The sequence below is a fragment of the Hyperoodon ampullatus genome (genome assembly GCF_949752795.1).
Source record: "Hyperoodon ampullatus genome assembly, chromosome: 1".
Classification (NCBI taxonomy): Eukaryota; Metazoa; Chordata; class Mammalia; order Artiodactyla; family Ziphiidae; genus Hyperoodon; species Hyperoodon ampullatus.
In genome coordinates this window covers 204,301,648-204,324,618 of record NC_136914.1, presented here as the reverse complement: position 1 = coordinate 204,324,618, position 22,971 = coordinate 204,301,648, and the positions used below count along the sequence as shown (strand labels likewise).

At 38.8% G+C, this 22,971-nt stretch overlaps 1 protein-coding gene across 1 annotated transcript in view; it reads left to right on the top strand.

Moving 5' to 3' along the window:
• CFAP43 (cilia and flagella associated protein 43) overlaps positions 1–22,971 on the top strand; it is a gene marked incomplete at both ends in the record, with an annotated part of 104,078 nt that overhangs the window by 15,250 nt on the left and 65,857 nt on the right. Inside the window, 5 exons of the mRNA XM_079703140.1 lie at positions 1,057–1,207; positions 6,870–7,029; positions 10,824–10,891; positions 12,467–12,598; positions 16,925–17,041. Of these exons, the coding sequence (XP_079559266.1) occupies positions 1,057–1,207; positions 6,870–7,029; positions 10,824–10,891; positions 12,467–12,598; positions 16,925–17,041 (628 nt within the window). The remainder of the gene's footprint in view (positions 1–1,056; positions 1,208–6,869; positions 7,030–10,823; positions 10,892–12,466; positions 12,599–16,924; positions 17,042–22,971) is intronic.

The following is a 22,971-nucleotide window of genomic DNA, read 5'->3' as shown; positions in this document are numbered from 1 at the left end:
AACACTTACTTACATTTACTAGTTTATTAAAGGATATGATAAAGGATACAAATGAGCAGCTAAATGATGAGACACATAGGGCGAGGTCTTGGAGGGTCTTGAATGAAGGGATTTCTGTCCCATGGAGTTGGGCTGCGTCACCCTCCCAAGTGTATGTGTTCACCAACCCGGAAGCTCTCCAGACTCCCCACCATTGTGATTTTATGGAGGCTTCCTCGTGTCACATGATCAATTATTTGCGGCATTTCCAGCTCCTCTGCTCTCTGGAGGATGGGAGTTGGGGCAGAAACTTCCAAGCTTCTAGTCACGGCTTTGTCTTTCTGGTGACAGCACCCATTCCGGAGCCACCCAGGAGCCCACCTAGAATCGCCTCAGTAGCACAGAAGATGCTCCCGATGCTCTTATCACTTGGGACTTACAAGGGTTTCAGGAACTCTGTGCCAGGAAACTAGGAAGAGACCTATATACATATTTTCCACTGTCTCACAGGAGGGAAAACACTTTCCCATCTGCCACAGTCCTACCTGGCCACACATCACCTGCCTAACCCTTGGCAGTGTTCAAATTTACAATTCCTGCTTTACATATTAAATTTAATATTTTTTGAAAAATCCCTATATACTTAATTTATGACTGTGTATTACTTGTACTTTTATGATATATATATATTTTTTTATTATTTTTTATCTTTATTTTTTTTGCGGTACGCGGGCCTCTCACTGTTGTGGCCTCTCCCGTTGCGGAGCACAGGCTCCGGACGCGCAGGCTCAGCGGCCATGGCTCACGGGCCCATCTTCTCCGCGGCATGTGGGATCTTCCCAGACCGGGGCACGAACCCATGTCCCCTGCATCTGCAGGCGGACTCTCAACCACTGCGCCACCAGGGAAGCCCTATGATATATATATTTAAATATAGTATTTGGTTTCATCTGGTTTTTGCTAGGTTTTTTTAATGAGTTGTAACACCTCCCATTTTGCTTACCACTGATATGCAGCAGTTCCATCAATGACTTGTTTCTGTTAATCTGATTATTCTGATGTCTCTTTTATCCACAGGTCAGTAAAGCTGCCTATGGAAGATGGGTCATTTTGTAATGAAACAGATGTAGTTTTTCCCCAATCATTGCCCAAAGATCCTATCTATGGACCTGTGCTCCCCGTGTCAGCCATTGCCGGACTAGTGGGTGAAGAGGCAGAAACTTTCAGGGTAATGACCTGGCCCCTCTCCGTGTTTGCCTATTTGCATTTATGACCATCCCGTGAGACATGCAGGATAGAGAGGCTCTTCCTGGTTTTTACTTCAGACTAGCCCTGGAGGCCACGAGAGATGAAGGCTCTGGAGTTTTGAGGTTGGGTGACTAGGAAGAGGATGGTCTTGCTAACTGAAACAGGGGGCCCAGATGTGATTTCAGTTTTGGACATACTGACTTTGCAGTGCTGGGCAGCATCCAGGTGGAGATGCCAGGTGGAAGCTGGCAACTTGGACCTAGTGTCAGGGAGGAGAAGGCAGGGCTGGAGACACAGTGTGTGGTCAGAGTCATTCCCCCAGAGAGGGTAGTGGGAGCGTGGCGGGGGGCAGGGGATAGGGGGTGAGGAAAAGGAGAGAGAAGGTGTCAGGGAGGAGAGCCGGAGAGGAGGGAGTCAGCCAAGAGACAGGAGGAAGAAGAGGAGCCTGAGGAGGAACAGTCACAGAAGCAGGAGCAAATCCAGGAGAAAATGAGGCCATGGAGAACGGTGGAAGAAAGCTTCATAAGGGAGTTTGCCAACAGTTACTCAGTTTTTTTCATTCAACAGATACTTATCAAGCTCCTTGTAGGTAGCAGGCACTGTTTCAGGCAACAGGGTCGTATGGCGACCAACCAGGCATAACCCTGCTTCTCGGAGCTTCCGTTCTACCAGGGAGACAAACAACCAGGCAGCACCACCAACACCAGAAGTAAAGAGATACAGCAAATCGTTGCGAAATGTGACAGTTATTACAACAGGATAAATGAGAGGTGGGCGTGGAGGTGAGGGAGAGATTAACATGCTGCTCAAGGAAGGCCTCTGGGGAGGTGACTGAAGGACAAGGAGGCGCTCCTCCTACTATAAGCAGGGTAAAGAGTGTTCAGGCAGAGGGAACTGCGCCTGCAAAGGCCCTGGGGGAAGAAAAGAACTCAGTATGTTTGAGGAGCTGAGAAAAGAGCCCTGTGGCTGGAGCAGAGTAAGTGAGGGGGAATGAGGTGCAGTGATGGTCAAGAGCGAGGCAGGGAGCAGAGAGTGACACATGCAGGGCCTTTGGGATGAAGGTAAGCAGCTGGCTTCTGCTGAGCCTCTGGAACCTGCGTTATGTGAATGCTTGTGTGAAAGCTCCAAGCCCAGGAGAACCGAAGTAGAGTTTCCCCAATGTTTCTGAACACTGCAGAGAATTAAGCTATAGATGTTTAAAATAGTTGCATGTGATAATTAGTTTATCAAAAAATCTCTGGCCAGCAAGGGAAAAGGTTGTATGCTCTTAGTATTTCCTCTAAAGGATGACAATTACTCACTTTTTTTAAATTACAGAAAATAATTCCTTTTAATAGTACTGGTCTTAACGCTTGGAAATGCAACCACGCTCAGCCACAGTGGGGCAGCAAAGTAAAACCAAACACATCAGCCATCAAGGTTTACAACTTGAAACAATGTTTCTATGCTTAGTTTTTGATGCCAAAGAACCCACATTTTCAACCATCTCAGATTTGTGTGTGTGTGTGTGTGTATGTGTGTGTATGTGCAACAGATTTCTGTGGGAGCCCCCATCGTTCACCCTTTGTGCCAACTTGATGGTTCCTACATAAAACATTTAAAATTCAAGCAATTGTTCTTGTTATTTGAAAAATGCTATGAAATGCCACCTTTAAATAATTAAATGTGGAGTTACCATTTTTTAAAATGCTCATAATAAACAGACATCTTTATTTCCTAGGACTTTTGTAACTCAGTGCATTTTAACCTTTTTCTGAAACAGAAATTTAATATTCAAGTATGACATCTCTAAATCATACAGGGAATATTATTAAGGCCATTTACTTTACATTTAAATTAGAAATCAACTTTCCCAGTATTTACTTCTTTCATCTTATAGACAAATAAGGTGAGAAAAATTGCTAAAACATTGAGTAATGTCTATACAATGAGTGAAAACATAACTAAACTTAGATCTCAAATGTCTTGATTCTATTTCTTCCTGTGAATGAAATTTCTTGTGACCCAGTACCAATGGCAAAGAAACCAGTAATGACTTGACCTATTTAAGGGTCTTAAAAATTGACAAATGTGGATTTTTATAAAATTACAAATGTTAAATACTCCCCTTATTTCTCTTATAGCTAACACTAGAAAGACACATTAAATAGGACTTTAAATAGGCCCGCATCACGTTACACAAGTTATTTGGGGCATTAGAAATGGTATCCAGTAGTAGCATGGGGGAAATCAAAGGCAGGTGTTATCTGGGCAGAAATTGGATCCAAGATAGTGAATTTAATCTCAAGGGTCCAGTTTTCTTTTTCCATCTACTTTTTTTTTTTTTTAAGCAGAAGTTGCTAAATAGAAATTCCTTTTAAAACTCAAGTATTCTGACACATATTCAGATGCTTACAATTTCTAAAGCAATATTAAGTTGGGCTTGAGTTTTTTATGTTTGGTTCTCAAGTGATCAAAATGTTTGATTTCAGAGGACTAAACAAGGAGGTGGTGTTACCAACAAATAGTTTTAAACACTATTGGCACCTTTTCTTTTAAAATTCTCAATTTCCAGCATTGAAAATTATTGTTTCTGCTTGCACCACATAATATTACATTCATTTTTAAATGGCCCAGAACATATTTACTGATGAAAGAAAGTAATAAGAAGACAAGCCCAGGTTTATCTTAAAGTAAGAAAAGCCACACACGATACTAGTTTAATATACCAAGGCAAAAAAATTCCAAGTTTTAATTCTCACCTTCTATGGCATACATACAGATTCACTGGTATTGTGAGAACCAGATATGTGTGGTTTTTTAAAGATTTTTGAGCCCATTGCCATACGAGGTAAGAGTCTGTCTTTTTGTGATTTATAGTCTAAGGTCATCAAGACAACCCAGGCAACTTTTAAATAATGATGATTAAATAATGGTAGTCAGTGAGTAACTCTTTTCCCTCTGAGTCAAATCTCAGTTTAGACACCACAAAAATGTCATTAATCAGCAACAGTTTAATCCTTTTGAGTGGTTTTGTCCCCTTTCTTTTCCTGCCCACTGGGTGGTGAAATTGTTACTCAAGTATTTATTTTCTAACAATCCAAGGCTATGAGGGCATGAAATAGGCCAATCATACAATTAAAGACAATGTATCCCTTAAAAAAATTATCATGTGGAGTGCTTCTATGTATGATTTCTGCCTTAGTCATATTTCCAGGTCCATCCCAAATGATAATTCTCTCTCTGTCCACTTCCTTCACTCTACCAAGAAGAGCAAATTGCTTTCTCATAGATTCTCTTGTAATAGTTAAACACTCTTCTACTATAGCCTACTATGTTTTCTGATTCTGATGTTTGTTGATACTACTTCTTCCCTCGATAGGTGATTATCCTATTGAGAAGAGGGTTCTCTTAGCAGTTGGCACAATACCTGCTATATAATCAACACCCAATAAATGTTTGTGGAAATATCAATTATGCAACAAATTTATATCAGTTGGGAATCCAGCAGAATAATTACTTTGGCAGTGCTACACCTGCTTTACCTTGAATCTGTAAACCTTTCCTAAATTAAAGAGCAGTATATATTATTCAGATAACTGAGTATTTATTACAACTTGGTGGTTTGCATTATCGAAGAGTTTTGAATGAAAAAATGGCTGTTTATATAGGTTTACAGTATTCCCCAACTATGAAACCTATTCCACCTTCCCCTGCTTTATTTTTCTCCCACAGCACTTTCAAAACATAACATTCCATATATTTAACTTCTTAACTTATTTTTACTCTGTTTTCCCTCACCAGGATGTAAGCCCCATGAGGGCAGGTTTGTGTGTGTGTTTGTGTGTGGGTGTGTATTTTGTTCACTGCTACATCCCTGTAATTAGAACAGTGCCTGTTATGTAGCATAAGTATTTGTTAGATGAATGAATAAGGGAATGAAATACATACGGAGCTCTCAAGGAATTTAAGAATTCTGTTAATTTGGCCATTAGCTTATTAAAAATGTTTTCTGTCCCAAATAAGGATATACCACTTTTATAATTAGAAACAAATAAAAATATTATTTTAAAATGTTTTCTGTTCCTATGGCTGTAAGGATGCCTAAAGAAAACAAAGACGTTATGTTGTAGCTAATGCAATTCTAAATAATAGTATAGCATTAAAAAAAGACTAATATAGTATTAAATGTTATATTGCAAACAAATACATCTGTAAATAGATAAATAAATAAAAGTAAGGTAGTATGTTTGACTTGTTTAAATAGAAAAGAAAGAATGCCATGTTATGTTATGTTATGTTATGCCATGTTATGGTACCCTGAATTCAGGATCTTAATCAGTGCTGTGGAGGGCACATGCCCAGAATAGCTGCCATGGCTATTTTGACCTCTGGGAAGGAAAGCAGGTGGTCCAGGGCTTACAAGGATGACTGCTCTGTGTGGACAGAAAGGGGGAGTGACCTCTCCCCTGCTGGACACAGTGTTTAAGGCTGCAGGGGGCATAACACTGAGATATTATCATCTAAGGCACAGATCAGCAAACTGTCACCTGCTTTTACATGGCTTCAAGCTAAGACTGTTTTTTACTTTTTTTAAAGTGATCTTGGGGTCTTCTTTATTTATTTTTATTTTATTTATTTTTGGCTCTGTTGGGTCTTCGTTTCTGTGCGAGGGCCCTCTCTAGTTGTGGGAAGCGGAGGCCACTCTTCATTGCGGCGCGCGGACCTCTCACTATCGCGGCCTCTCTTGTTGCGGAGCACAGGCTCCAGACGTGCAAGCTCAGTAGTTGTGGCTCACGGGCCTAGTTGCTCTGCAGCATGTGGGGTCCTCCCAGACCAGGGCTCGAACCCGTGTCCCCTGCATTAGCAGGCAGACTCTCAACCACTGCGCCACCAGGGAAGCCCCTGTTTTTTACATTTTTAAGTGATTAAAAAAAAAAGGGATATGTGACAGAGACCTATGTGGTTTGCAAAGCCTATTCTCTACCTGGTCCTTTACAGGAAAAATTTGCCATAGACCCTTGGTCCATATTATTTTTAGTTCCCAAAACCAACATTTCTTCTAGGTACGTCCCAAAGATTTTGTGCATTTCTCTCTGAGTTTTCCACGGAATCAAAGTCAAGTAGGATGTTTCATGCAAACCAGAGGCAGACAAAGTGTCCTCTTATTCCCCGTGACAGTTAACCAAGCAGAGGGTCGAGGCCAACCTCTCCATAGCCACTCAAGGAAAATCACATTCATGCCCCCCTGCAGAACCAGGAGGGGAAAGATTGACCAAAATCTTCCTCAAATGGTATGATTTTAGCTAAACAATGACTTTCTTAGATCCAAGATATCAAAAAGTCCACCAAGAAACAGTGTAGAAGTTATTACTCAAGACTTTTGTGGGACTTCCCTGGTGGTGCAGTTGTTAAGAATCCGCCTGCCAATTCAGGGGACACGGGTTCGAGCCCTGGCCCAGGAAGATCCCACATGCTGCGGAGCAACTAATCCTGTGCGCCACCAACTACTAAGCCAGCGCGCGTAGAGCCCGTGCTCCACAACCAGAGAAGCCACCGCATGTTTATCTGTCTTGTCTTGGAAATTGTTTTTGCTGAGTATTTCTCTGGCTCTTAAGCCATGACTGTTGTCTTAACACAAGGTTTTAAATCTTTCCTTGAAGCCTAAAGATGATCTATATACTTTGCTTCACCCGACTATGCACTGCTGGACTCCAACAAGTGACCTATATGTTGGCTGTGAACAGGGTCATCTTTTAATGATTAGTGGAGAAAACTTGAAGGTAACTGTGCTTAATAAGATAGAAGACGGACCACCAAGGGGTAAGAAACTGCTTTGCTTTATCTTCCCAGAAGTGTAGCCAGTGGTGATGGTTTTGCACTTGACAATGGATGTTTTGTTCCCTATTTTTCTCTTTCTAGAGACATCTTTGATTCCTCCTTCTTTATCCTCTAGTTCATTACCGAGTCCTCTGGATGTTTCTTGTAGCTAACTAATGTTTATTGAGTGCCCTATGCTCTAGACTTTCTGCTATCACTCTATATGTATATTTCACATACTCCTTAAAACAAATTTGTAAGGAAATACATTTTAATCTTCATGATATAGATGAGGAAATGAAGGCATTAAGAGGTTAAGAAACATGCCCAAATTCACGTAACTAGTAAATTATGGAGCTGACACCTGAACCCAGACAATGACTTCAGAGTCCAAGTTCTTAGCTACTATGCTATATCCTTTCCCATACATATATGCCTGTTGTGTTTAATCAGCTAATGTGCCTTCCACAATGACCCTTTCTCCACAAGACCTTCTTTTAAGACCAACTTCCGCCTTGAAAATTACTTTTTGTTGCTTGGTTAGAATTTCTGAGAGAATCTGACCTATTCTCCTTGGATCTGGTGTCCATTCCTGGTCCCATCAGCAGTGGCCAGAGTTGGGCCTGAGTCAGAGAAGCCAATGTCACCTTGTGGGGGCCTATGTGTAGACACTTTGAAAAAGGATTCTCACCAGGGCAAATTCTCCAACCTGACCAATGCACTCTCCACTCCAATTCCTCTTATTATTTCATACCTTGATTTCTGCAGCAACCTTAGGGCTGACTTCATTGACCTTAATCCACAGCTGACCCAAATCAGGCATCTCATCCCTGCCAAACTTGAAGACCATTTTCAACATAAAACTCAAGGACTACTTTGCCTTGATTTCAAGCCCTCTCTAATCTGATCTTACCTGCACCATTAATATTATTTTAATAATATTATTATTAAAAATATTATTATTTTAGGGGCTTCCCTGGTGGCGCAGTGGTTGAGAGTCCGCCTGCCGATGCAGGGGACACGGGTTCGTGCCCCGGTCTGGGAGGATCCCACATGCCGCGGAGCGGCTTGGCCCATGAGCCATGGCCATTGAGCCTGCGTGTCCGGAGCCTGTGCTCCGCAACGGGAGAGGCCACAACAGTGAGAGGCCCACATACCGCAAAAAAAAAAAAAAAAAAAATATTATTATTTTAATAATATTATTTCCTGCTACTCCCCAGTATGAGTCTCCTGATCTAGCCAGTCATTTCTTCCCATCATTTTACAGACATGCCACTCTGCTCATTCCCTTGCCACCTTACTCTCTGTATCCTCCAGTTCCCAGCTCAAACACCACGTCCTACAGCAAGTTTTCCCCAGCTGCATGTCCCTTATCTGCTCCCTCTCCTGTTCCCTGACTCACTCCACTGAGAAAGTGAAGCCATTAGGTTCAACTTTCCTACCCCAGTCCCCATCTCTCTTCCCTTTACTGTCACCTGTACTCTCCAGGCCCAGTCCACCCTCTGATCTCATGTCCACAATGCCATCCCTCAGCTCTCTAAAAACTAAGCCTCTTTTCTGGCCTATCTTCCCAGTTTCAGCTCTCCCACTTGATCCTTTTAGAAGTTCTCAGCATTCCTGTGCTCTCTCTAAATTCTGCCTGCTGGCATTGGTAGTTACCTTTGTCTAGGATGCCCTTCTCTTCCTTGTCTACCTGGAAAATTATCCATTCTGGAGCCTTCCTCTGTCCTCACTCCAACCTACAGGCAAAATCAGGTGCCCCATCTGGGGTTCCCTCAGACTCACTTCTTTGTTAGAACCTCATCCTGTGCTGTTACAACGCCCCATGTGCCTGTCTGTCTTTGCCACTAGTCACCAACTCTTTGAAGTTAGGAACTGTGACTTACTCAAACTTGGCTCTATAGTTTGATTCCAGAGATTGCTAGGGAGTAAACTGGCACTTCTGTGTGTTTGTAAAGTGAATTATCAATGTTTCACATTTCCAAATCCCTATCACACTTGTAATGTTTTACACAATTTAGGACTTAGTTGTATGTAGTCTTTTTTTTTTTTTGGCCACACCTCGCGTCATGCTGGATCTTAGTTCCCTGACCAGGGATCGAACCTGCGCCCCCTGCAGTAGAAGTGCAGAGTCTTAACCAATAGACCACCAAGGAAGTCCCTGTATGTAGTCTTATAGTGTTCACTATTTCCTTCCTGTACACTATTTTTTATTATTTTCATGATATAAATACTTTCAAATAAATATTTATCTAGCTTCTACAATGTGGAGGACATTAAGCAAGGTGCCTCCAAGTTGACATAGGTGGCAAATATATAATCTCATAATCAGCACCTTCAAGATGCTGATTTATATTTTATTAAAGAGAATAAGACAAGTTGATAAATAATTGCAGCCAGGAAAATTAAGATGTGAGGAGAACTTCATAAAGTGCTATGGGAATTCAGATGAGGGAAAACTGCCAAGTTAAGTCATTTTGTAGGTGGCATTTAAAATAGCCCTTAAAGGATGGGTTCACAGAGATGAGGGTAGGTGGAATTTGGGGCAATGGTATCTGCATAAACAAGAAAACATGGGGAAGGCTGAGAAAAAGAAGTGGTGCAGTTTGTCTGGAGCATCGAGTGTTATGCAGGAATAGTGGGGAACAAAGGACATCTATCTGATACCATATCTGACCTTGAATGTCTGACTAAGGCATTTATACTTAATTCAGCTGACAGTGGACTGACATCAACTCCTGAATGGGGATGTGCCCCAATTGGAATTGTGCTTGGGGAGATTAATTATCCATAGTTCAGGGAAGCACAATCCTAGAAGCGGGTGGCTATAAGTAGCAGGCACCTAGACTAGGCCAGGAGTCATAGCAACCTGGACTCTGGTGGCAGTTGGATTGGAAAGAAGAGACTGCTGGGGTGAATAGTCTTTGAAGGAAAGGACAGTATGTGTCTTAGCATCTGGCAGAATGCCAAGCATGTAGTGTTCAGTAAGTAAAAGTCTGATACATGTCTCTGAGCCTTTGATCTTGTAGTTCTTGCGGTTTATCTACATAAAAGGTAATATGCTTTTGTTACTTTCCCCAGGACAATATTTTATTAATAACAAAGTTCTTTTTTTTTTTTTTTTTTTTTTTTGCGGTATGTGGGCCTCTCACTGTTGTGGCCTCTCCCATTGTGGAGCACAGGCTCCGGACGCGCAGGCTCAGCGGCCATGGCTCACGGGCCTAGCCGCTCCGCGGCATGCGGTATCTTCCCAGACCGGGGCACAAACCCACGTTCCCTGCATCGGCAGGTGGACTCTCAACCACTGCACCACCAGGGAAGCCCCAATAACAAAGTTCTAATAGATCACTTTTTCTTTTTACTTTTTTAAGTCCACTGTGTTTTATTTACTGAGGTATAAATGTATGTACCATAAAATGTACAAATCTTAAGTATACAGCTTAATAATAATACAGTTTTTGTCTTTTTTCTTTCTGACCCCTTAAAATCTCTAATAATTGCTTTCCTAAAAAAGAATATATATTAACTATATAATTCCACAATGTTACTTCCATAGATCTGATGATACAGAACATTAAAAGAAAAAAACTTGTGTGATTTACATCAGTAGTCATTGCAAAGCAGCTTTTATTCTGCATTGTTTGAGAAGCATAGCACATATCCTGATAGGAAGTTGATTTGTGGAAAGAAGAATTACAAAGAAATGAATAGTCCTAGGAAAGCAAGTGAGATTAATTACTCTGTACAGCACTTTTAATTACGTGTCACCTGTTTTACCTTGTTTTTCTTTTCCAAAGTTGGAAGAAATCTTGTCAGTCCAGTCACCATGGCATATCAGAAGGGAGGCGTGCTTGCTTCTGGAATTGTAATGTATTTTTTTCTTCAAAATTAATTGCTTTCAAGAAAATATACAAACATCTGAAGCTAACACAACGTTGTAAATTAACTATACTTCAATTAAAAAATGGTTAAAAATTTATTTCAAATAGAAAAAAAAGAAAATATACAATTTCCATTTGCTGCCATTTTCTATGATGAGCCATAATTTGGGATGTCAAGTTCTGTCAGATTATTAATTAAAATTCTGTTTTGGGGAGATGTTTATTGTAAAACTTTTTATTATGAAGAATTTCGAGTATATACAAAATTAGAGATAACAGTATAATGATTTATCATATGTCTATCTTATTGCAAATAAGCAAAAACAGGATTAAAAATTCCAACCCCCCAAACACACACACACACACACACACACACACGAAAGAGTCAAGTCTTACAGAGTTCACCAGCCAGTAAGTGGAGAAGCTGGGACTTGAACCCAGGTGTGGCAAACTCCAAAGTTCTTGCTCTCATTTATTACGGCACACAGCCTCAGTAAGTATGAAAAGAGGCCAGACCAAGTTACATTTCCATGTGGTTGTAATCAATACTAAGGTTTGGAGCCGACCTACACTAAAATCTCAAGTCTACTGGTAGCTGTCTCAGAACCCTGTTAGCTTTGTGTCTTCTTTTGCCACAGATCACATCTCCAGGAACCTAAGGGCAGCTAGGCAGTGATGTCAGAATGAGAGATGTAGCTCCACCAACAAGAAACAATCTGGAACTCATTAACCTACATGTAGCTTGTAATCTCCTCTCCCCAACCTTGCAACGGACTACTTCCTCCTACATTTAGTCTGCATTTGTCCTTCTCAAGGCCACCCTTGGTGTGTTTTTTTAACCTAGTTTAAAGGAGAGATTGGAGCATCTGCTCTGGTGAGGGATGGAGAATGATGATGGGCTTGGAGAAAGCACCTTGCACATTTCTCCCCCCAGGTCTCAAGTCTGAACCCAGCCGTTTTTCTTGAGAGTAGTTAAATTAACCTAAAGCTGTTTACAACTAACTGATCAACATTTAACCAACCCTTTTTACTGGATACTTGCCCTGTTTCTAGCACTGTGTGAAAAACTAAAAAAGAAAATACAAGGGAAATAAACAGCACACTCCCTACCTTTGAGTCATTTAGAGATTTAGGAAATGCACATAATGATGATTATACATACATTAAGGCTAAGGCCTTTGAAGTAAGGAGACTTCTGGATACCAGCCAAACGATAAACTCTGCCTCATCTGCCCCACCTCCTATATAATGAAGACTGTGGTAAGAAGATAAATGCTAAAGAAGTTCAAAGAAAGGAGAGATCAGTCAAATTTTAGGTAATTGAAAAATGTGTCACAAAAGAGATAAAATTGAAAATTGACCAGGAAACCTGGTTAAAAGTTGGCTAAAGGTAAGAAACCACGGCATTCTAGATAATGTAAACATAGATGATGATTCCAAAAATGAATAGTAGATGGTAATCAACAATTCTTAGCTTGTTTGATGAGGAAAGTATATTGAATACTATGCATTGATCAAGTCTAATTTTCTTCATTAATCTCATTGTTTTTGGTCTCTAGGATGGCTTTGTGTATTCTTTTCTTATTAAAGATACAAATTACAAAGTAGAGGATTTTCTTGAGGTTGAAGGGCCTGTGGAACATTTGATGTTTTCTCCCAGTTACAGAATGTTGCTGATTCAGACAGACAAGGTATGCTAGATGTTGGTTTCTTGACATGAAATTTCAGATATTATTATTATCATCATTGCACGACAGGAATGAAGGGCAGAGTGTGTTGCATAATGATACACTACTAGTCAGGACTCTTTAGCTTGCAAATGAAAAAATACCCAATTTAAAAGACCTAAATAACAGAGGGATGTTTGTTTGTTTTTGTGTGTATAACTGAAAGCAAGCAAGGAATTGATATAAATCCAGGAGCTCCCATGAGGCTGCATGCCTTGTTTTTCTGCCATATCTTGGCTCTGTTTCCTCTTTGCTTCCTCCTTTTCTATGCAGACTCGCCCCTGTGGTGTCAAGAGAGCCTTCTGCAACTCCAATTTTGTATTTTTATCCTCTTGGTGACCCTGGTAGAAAGATACCAGTTGGGAAAAAAACGTCCTGGAATCTAGACTCATTGTACTAACTTGGGTCACCTCTCTACCCCTGGGTCAAGTACTATGTCCAGAGGGATTCTAAACTCTCATTGACCAGGCCTAAGTCACATGTCTAGCCTTGGACCCTGGGTAGAGTCAATCCACCCAAACATGAACTGAGACTGGGGTCATGGGTGGTTCTCTAAGGAAAACACAGGTTCTGTAAGAGAAGGAAGGGAGGGAAATAAATACAGGATAAAATCAAATGCCTACCTGAATTATACTGTTGGGAAGACTCCTAGGTCAGGATATATTAGTTTATATTGTTAGGCAATGATTTTAGATGAATTACAAGTAAAGTTCAATGATTTTCTGCCTAAAAGAAATTTAAATTTAAATATGGAAAGACTTAAGTGTCTGTAATTACCAGAAGTTAAACTGTGTTAATGATGTTTTAATAAATGACAAACTTAAAATATCTATGGAGAACAGGAAACAATAAAAAAGTAACATAACAGAAGGGAGAAAGACACAAATAGATGTTCTAAAAAAGAAAAATATACTACCAAAGAAAAAATTAAATGAATATGTCTGACAGAAGACTGGAGAATCAATGAACTGGAAGATAGATCAGAAGAAGTTGTCCAGAATGAACTCAAGTGACAAAAGTATGGGAAATACAGAAGGGAGGGTAAGAGAAATGAATGATACAGTGAAAAGATCTAACATGTATTTGATTGGAATCCCAAAGAGGAGAGAGAGTGAGACAGAGGTAATATTTAAAGAGAGATTTTCCAGAACTGATTAAAGACATGAATTTACAGCTTCAAGAGGCCCAGTGAATCCCAAGCAGGAAAAATATACACACTTAGACTTAACAAAGTGAAATTTTTGAAAACCAAAGACAAAGAGAAAATCTTAAAAGTAGTCGGAGAAAAAAACAGATTATTTCAAAGGACTTTCAGTTACACTAACAGCTGACTACTCTGGCAATAATGTAAGTAAGAAAGAGTGGAATGAGATCTTCCATGTAGTGCAGGGGTCAGGAAACTGTAGACCATGGGCCAAAACCAGCCTGCTGCTTGTTTTTGTAAATAAAGTTTTACTGGAACACAGTCAGACCCACTTGTTTATGTATTGTCTATGGCTGCTTTCACACTACAATGGTAGAATTAAGTAGCTGTGAGAGACCATATGGCCTGCAAAGCCTAGTATATTTACTAGCTGTCCTTTTATAGAAAAAGTTTGCTGACCCCTGATTTAGTGAAATAAGGTTACTACCACCCGGAATTCTATACTCAGGGAAAATACTTTTCAGTACAGGGGTAAAAAAAGACTTTCTGGAGACTCCAGAATTGAGAGTTTGTTAGCACATCATCACTAGAGAAAATTCTGAAGAATGTACTTCAGGCAGAAGGAAAATGACCCCAGGTGGAAGGACTGTGATACAAAAAGAATGAAGAGCAGTAGTAAATGTGTAGAGAAATGTAAGTGAACACTGACTGTATAAAACAGCACAAATAATTCAAAGTTGGGTTTAAAAATTACATTGAATTAAAATTCCAGACAACAATAATGTAAGTTGGAGGGAAAGGAGTAAATGGAATAATGTATTTCAAGTTTATTTTATTTCCTGGGAAGAGAGTAAATGTTTTAAGTAACTTCTGATATTTATAAGCTAAGTATGCATGTTCTGACTGCTAAGGTAACCATAAAAGGACTGAAACATCAGATGAAATTTCCACATCATAGAGGGGGGAAGTGAAATGTTAAAAAAAAAAAAAAAACCCAAAACAAGGTAAGAAAAGAGAGAAAAATAAATACAAAACAAGTGAGAAAATAGAAAGCATGAATTAAAATGTAAAGTTTAATCTCAAATATACTAGTAATTACAAATTAAAGCAAAACAGAATAGTTGGTCTAGTTAAAAGGCAAAGATTACCATATTTGATTAAAAAAGAATCCAGGGCTTCCCTGGTGGCGCAGTGGTTGGGAGTCCGCTTGCTGATGCAGGGGACGTGGGTTCGTGCCCCGGTCCGGGAGGATCCCACATGCTGCGGAGCGGCTGAGCCCGTGAGCCATGGCCGCTGAGCCTGCATGTCCGGAGCCTGTGCTCTGCAATGGGAGAGGCCACAGCAGTGAGAGGCCTGCATACCGCAAAAGAAAAAAAAAGAATCCAAACCCAACTCTGCACTGTTTTCAAGTGACATATCTAAAGCATAAGATTGAAAGTAAATTTTAAAAAATACAGTAACATTGAAAATAAATTAAAAATTGAAAGTAAATTTAGAAAATGGGAAAAGATATATCATGCAAACGTTAACCAAAAGAAAGCCTTTGGAGATATATTAATATTAGGTAAAAAAGACTTATAGGCAAAAATCATTACTAAGAATAAATGGGCTTATTTTAGAATAATAAAAGGTTAAATTCACTAGGAATACATAAACTTTTAAAATATATATGTACCAAATAAAATAGCCTCAAAATATATAAAGCAAAACATGACAAAATGACAAGGAAAAACAAAATCATGATCTCAATAGGAGATTTTAATATACTTTTCTCAGTACATGGTAGAATAGACTATGTGTACTCAACATAGCAGCCAAAGTGAGCAAAGCATCTCTCTCTACTACTCAGAGCCCTCCAGTGATTCCCCATGTTATTCTGAGTAAAAGCCAAAATCTTCACTATGCTTTACAAAGCCCTTCATGATGTGGACTCCACTCCCCACACTGGCCTTATCTCCCGTGACTCTTCTTCTTATTCACCCTGCTTCAGTCATGCTGGTCATCATGCAGCTTGCATGACGTACCAGGCATGCTCCTCCCTCAAGAGTGTTTGCACTGGCTGTTCCTTCTGTCTGGAATGCGTTTCCCACAGAATCCACATGAATCCCTTCCTCATTTCCTTCAAGTCCTTTCTCTAAACACACCTTCTCTGTAAAGCCTTTCTTGGACACTCAGTTTAGAATTTCATCCTCTTATTTTGCCATGTCATATCCTCTTTCCCTGCTTTATTTTTTTCTTCTTACAATTATTGCTCTTTAACTTACAATATATATTATTTAGATACCTTATTCATTGACCAAAGTCCCCAGTAGAATGTAAGCTCCATAAGGGCAGGGAACTTTTGTCTGTTTTGTCCTCTGATGCAGCCCCAGCATCCAGAGCTGTGTCTGGCACAGTGTATCCACTCAATATTTGTTGAAGGAATTAATGAAAGGTAAATGAATGAAAGGTAAAATCAGTAAATACCTACCAAATTTTAGACTTTACAGAGTTGTATTTTTTAGATAAACAGGAGCAAAAATATTCATGTTTAACCTAAATAAACTTGAAGAACTTGTGATCAGTTGAAAGCAGACTTCTTATTGCTAGTTAAATAAACATACCATATTATAGTTACTTGGCAGGGATGCATAATGTACAGGGTAGATTCTTTGGAGAGGTGAATTTGGAACCTGAGAATGATAAACAAGTCATAAGTAACAGCTTCAGCCACACCTCTACAATTTTCACAAATGTACATTTAAAAGTTTTTGTTAGTGCCCACCGTGGTCTAGTATGTGATAGAAGTTAGTTCATCTTAACAACTTTTCTGGTTTTCTACATTTTCCAAATTTTCTGCATAAATAGACATTATTTTTAAAGTCAGGAAAAAGTGCTTTGTTATGTATTGTAATCTTTTAAAAAATGCTTGGAAATGGAGAAAAGAAGAAAGTCCTATTTATTGATTATTTTAATTGAGGAATGAATGAATGAATCAATAAACATTTATATTTTAAGCTCCTCAAGGTCAGGGCCTTACTGAGTTTATCTCTACTTTCCCGCTACCTTTTCTCACACAGTGCCTTGTTCACAGTAAGCATTTAATAACTATTTGTTGAACTGAACACACAATTGCATTGTTTTTTTCTTTTTTGGTATATTTACAGGGATCTATTTATATTTACACTTTTGATGAGGAGCCAACCTTTGAAAAACTCCTAGCAGCTTGTGATGGGAAATTTCAGGCAACAGACTTTATCACACCTGGAAATGAATACTGCATGGTAAGGAATATTGTATTGTTTCACAGTAGGATTTATGGGTAAGATTTTGGAAGTTCATGTGCAACCTGTTGTAAATCCCTGCATTGGGATTGGGAGCACGAAGTCTTAACCACTGGACCACCAGGGAAGTCCCCCAAGGGTACTCTTGAAGATGTGGTAGAAATGCCAACTGCTTCCATCATCAAATCTACTCCCCAGTTAGAATGACATCGTCATATTGTGACTTCATAATATTAAGTCTCTGAACATGACCAAAGCAATTAAAATCTTAGGAGCCATCCTGTTTGTTTGTTTGTTTTTATTTTTTAACCTTTTTGTTTTATACTAGAGTATAGTTAACAATGTTGTGATAGTTTCAGGTGTACAGTAAAGTGATTCAGTTATACATATACATGTATCTATTCTTTTTCAAATTCTTTTCCCACTTAGGTTGCTACATGATATTGAGCAGAGTTCCCTGTAGGAGCCATCCTGTTTGTATTCACCATCCAAGTTTTCCAAGCCAGATCGTTAAACACATTCATTGCTAATGAGTTGTCAACACTTATTAAACTATTAGTGTTTACCCTCTCAGAGTGATGCAGCCCAATCTGAAAATGAAAATGAAATAGTTGCCATGCACAAAACATGTATTCAGTCTACTTAGGAAAAAAAAAAAAAAACCTTCCTTCTACATGCAGAAAAGAAAATTTTTTTCTGGTGTTTAACTGCTTACTTTTAGTTGATCTCAAGAAACATATTTCACTTTTCATATGATTCATCAACAAATCCATTAATATTTTGGGAGTTCTAGCAAATAAAAAAATACATAGACTATGGAATAGGTAACACTTAAGGTTTCTTCCAATCTTCAGATTCTGATTATGTGATTTTTCTTACAGATGTTCTCTGATAAGAATTATGTCTGTTTTTAAGGTTGTTTCAACTCAATAAAAAAGTTTAATACAAGATTTTCATGTTTAGGATTTAGATACTTGATCCATAGTATCATGTTACCCACTCCCTAGTATTCAAGAAACAGAATTTAAATTGTATCACATTGCAGTTACTTTAAGCTGCTTTCAGTCTTGATCCTGCGAAAGAGTCAAAATTATCTGTAAAAATGAATATGAACTTTGGGCTTCCAGTCCAGCATGTAAAGAACCTCACAACAAGAAAAAAGCTGAATTGGGCTTCCCTGGTGGTGCAGTGGTTAAGAATCCACCTGCCAATGCAGGGGACACGGGTTCACGCCCTGGTCTGGGAAGACCCCACATGCCGCGGAGCATCTAAGCCCGTGCACCACAGCTACTGAGCCTGCACTCTAGAGCCCATGAGCCACAACTCCTGAAGCCCGTGTGCATAGAGCCCATGCTCTGCAACAAGAGAAGCCACCACGATGAGAAGCCCGTACACCACAATGAAGAGTAGCCCCCACTTGCTGCAACTAGGGAAAGCCCATGCACAGCAACAAAGACCCGATGCCACCAAAAATAAATTAATTAAATTAATTAATTAATATATCTTAAAAAGAAAAAAGCTGAATAAGTTTAAAATCAACAATTCCCCTTAGACCCATCAGAGAATTGAGGTCATAGGGAAAACCACTCCCCCAAAAATTATAGAGACAGACAGGCAGATGCAAAGAATTACAGCTTACTGGAGCAGATGCCCAGAAGTAGAAACCACCACTGGAGCCAGTACCCAGGGGATTATGACTGGAGAAACTGCACATCTCAGACCAAAACAAGGACACCAGAGGAAATTTTAGTTTCTGACACATTCAGCTACAGCAAACAGTAAACACAGTCTAACTCCTAGCCAGATAAACATAAAACTTCACACTACAGCCTATTTAATTCATATTCTTTTACCCAGTACATCATGTCCAGCTTTGAACAAAAATTATAAGGCATACTAAAAGACAACAACAGAACAGACAGAGCAAGCATCAGAACTAGACTCAGATATGACAGACATGTTGTAATTACCAGGCCAGAAATTTAAAACAAACTGATTAGTATACTAGGGATTCTTATGGAAACAGTGGACAACTTGAAATAATGACTGGATAATATGAGCAGAGATGGAAACTCTAAGAAAGAAAAAAAAGAAATATTAGAAATAAAAAGCAGTGGAACAGAAATGAAGAATGCCTTTGGTGGGCTCATCAATAGACTGAATATTGCAAAGGAAAGAATCAATAAGCTTAAAGAAATGTCAGTAGAACCTTCAACACTGAAATGCAAAGAGAAAAAAGAATGAAAAAGAAAGAACAGAATATCCAAGAACATGGGACAATTATAAATGGTATAACATACACATAATAGGAATACCAGAAGGAGAAGAAAGGAAGGAAGGAACAGAGGAAATGTTTCAAGTAATAATAGCTGAGAATTTTTCAAAATAAATGACAGATCCAGGAAGCTCAGGGAACACTAGCGGGATAAATACCAAAAAATCTACACCAAAGCTTGTTATATTCAAATGATAGAAAATCAAAAACAAAGTAAAAATTTTGAAAAAAATCCAAAGGGAAAAAAAAACTTACCCTTGAAGAAACAAAGATAAGAATCACAGTGGTCTGCTCTTCAGAAATCATGTAAGCGAAAGTAGAGTGAATATCTAAAGTGTTGAAAGAAAAAAAAAAACAACAACAACCCAGGATTCTATATCCAGCAAAATTATCCTTCAAAAGTGAAGGAAGGGCTTCCCTGGTGGCGCAGTGGTTGAGAGTCCGCCTGCCGATGCAGGGGACACAGGTTCGTGCCCCGGTCTGGGAAGATCCCACATGCCGCGGAGCGGCTGGGCCCGTGAGCCATGGCCGCTGGGCCTGTGCGTCCGGAGCCTGTGCTCCGCAACGGGAGAGGCCACAACAGTGAGAGGCCCACATAACGCAAAAAAAAAAAAAAAGTGAAGGAAAAAATATTTTCTCAGACAAATAAAAATTGAGGGAATTTGTCACTAGCAGAACTGCCTTGCAAGGAATGTTAAAAGAAATTTTTCAGAGAGACAGACCAGCAGGCAGAAGATCAAAATCATAGGTGAATTGAACAATACCATCAATCAACTGGATCTAATTGACATCTATAGATTACCTCATCAAATGATAGCATAATATACATTCTTCTCAAGCTCACATGAATTATCCACCAAAATAGATCACATTCTTGGTCATAAAACATACCTTAACCATTTAAAAGAAATACGTTCTCAGGCTACATGGAATTAAATTAGAAGTAAATAACAGAAAGGTAGCTGGAAACTCCCCCCACCCCAAAATAATTGGAGAGTAAACAACACACTTCTAATAACACATGGCTCAAAGAAGTCTTAAGAGTAATTAAAAATTTGAGCTAAATGAAAATGAATATACTAAATATCAAGATTTATGGGATTTTGCAGTGAATACAGGGCTTAGAGGGAAATTTATAGCATTCAGTGCATATATTAGAAAAGAAGAATGTTTAAGATCAATAATCTAAGCCCCCACTTTAGGAAATAGAAAAAAAAAACAAAATTAAATCCAAAGTAAGCAGAGGAAAAGAAATAATAAAAATGAGAGCAGAATGCAATGAAACTAAAAATAGGAAATCAGTAGAGAAAATCTAAGAAACCAAAAGCTGGTTCTTTAAAAAGATCAATAAAATTGATAAACTTCTAGCCAAGTTAACGAGGCAGTGGGGGCAGGAGGGAGAGAGAGAGAGGAGATACAAATTACTAACATCAGAAATGAAAATTAAAGAGGGGTCATTACTACTGACCCCAGGGACATTAAGAGGATAATAAAAGAGTACAGTCGGGCTTCCCTGGTGGCGCAGTGGTTGAGAGTCTGCCTGCCGATGCAGGGGACACGGGTTCGTGCCCCGGTCTGGGAAGATCCCACATGCCGCAGAGCGGCTAGGCCCATGAGCCATGGCCGCTAAGCCTGCCCGTCCGGAGCCTGTGCTCCGCAATGGGAGAGGCCACAACAGTGAGAAGCCCGCGTACCGCAAAAAAAAAAAAAAAAAGAGTACAGTCATCCTTCAGTATCCATGGGGGATTGGTTACAGGACTCCCCGTGGATACCAAAATCCATGAATGGTCAAGTCCTTTATATAAAATGGCATAGTACAGTCAGCTCTCCATATCTGCAGATGCAGAACCCACAGATACAGAGGGCCAACCATATTATGAACAACTCTATGCCTACAAATTTGATAATTTAGATGAAATGGACCAATTCTTTGAAAGATATAGCCTACCAAAACTCATACAAGGAGAAATAAATAATCTGAGCCTATATCTATTAAATAAATTGAATAAATTGATTTATTAATAAATTAAATAATAATTGAATAAGTTAAATAATAAATTGAATAAATAATTAATAATAACATTACAAAACAAAACCTCTCAGCAAACAACAAATAGTGGGTAACTTCTTCAGTCTGATAAAGGACATCTTTAAAAAAGAAAACCTTAATGAAATCAACTGGAAGTCCTAAATGCAATAAGACCAAAAAAAGGGGCGGGGGCATGGGGAATAAAAGGTATTAAGATTACAAGGGAAGAAATAAAACTTTGTTCTTAGATGACCTGATTGTCTATGTAGAAAATCCCAGAGAATCAATAAAAAATCCTTCTGGAGCTAAGTGATTATAACAAGGTTGCAGGGTACAAGTTTAATATACAAAAGTCAATTGCTTTCTTATACAAGCAGTGAAGAATTGGAATTTGAAATTTAAAACACAATACCATTTACGTTAGCCCTGAAAAAGTAAAATAGGAATAAATCTAACAAAATATGTACAAGATATATATGAGAAAAACTATAAAACTCTGATGAAAGAAATCAAACAAGATCTAAATAAATGCATAAATATTTCATGTACATGGGTAAGAAGACTCAGTATTATTAAGATGTCGGTCGATTCTTTCTAACTTGGCTTATAGATTCAATGCAATTCCGATCAACATCCCAGTAAATTATTTTGTGGATATCAATAAAATGATTCTAGAACTTACTGATTCTAGAACTTACTGATTCTAGAATTGGGTAGGACTAACACTACCCAATTTCAATATTTACTATAAAGCTACAGTAATCAAGACAGCATGGTATTCATGAGAGAGTAGACAAACAGATCAATGGAACAGTGTCTAGAAATATAGTCAACTGACCTTTCACAAATATGCAAAAGCAACTTAATTGAGAAAGCATCGTTTTTTTCAACAAATGGTGCAGGAGGAAATGGACATTCACATGCCAAAAAAGAAAAAAATCTAGTCACAGATCTTACACCCTTCACAAAAAATTAACTCAAAATGGATTGTAGACCTAAATGTAAAATACGAAACTATAAAACTCCTAGGAGATAACAAAGGAGAAAAATCTAAGTGACCTTGGGTTTGGTAATGACTTTCTAGACACAACACCAAAAATGCAATCCATGAAAGAAAAAATTGATAAGCTGGATTTCATCAAAATTAAAGACTTCTGCTCTGCAAAAGACACTGTTAAGAGCAAGAAAAGACAAAGCACAGGCTGGAAGAAAAATCTTTGCAAAACATATATCTGATAAAATACTGGTATCCAAAATATACAAAGAACTATTAAAACTCAACAATAAGAAAATAAACGACCCCATTGAAAAATGGGGGAAAAAAGGTGGCAAATAAGAATGATGAAAAGATGTTCAACATTTTTCGTCATTAGAGAATTGCAAATTAAAACAATGCTACACACCTATTAGAATGTCTAAAATCCAAAACACTGACAATACAAAGTGCTAGTGAGGATATGGAGCAAAAGAAACCCTCATTCACTACTGAGGCAAAATAGTACAGCCACTTTGGAAGATAGTTGGCAATTTCTACAAAATTAAACATATTCTTACCATATGATTCAGCAATTGGGCTTCTTAGTGTTTACCCACATTAGTTGAAATCTTATGCCCACACTAAAATCT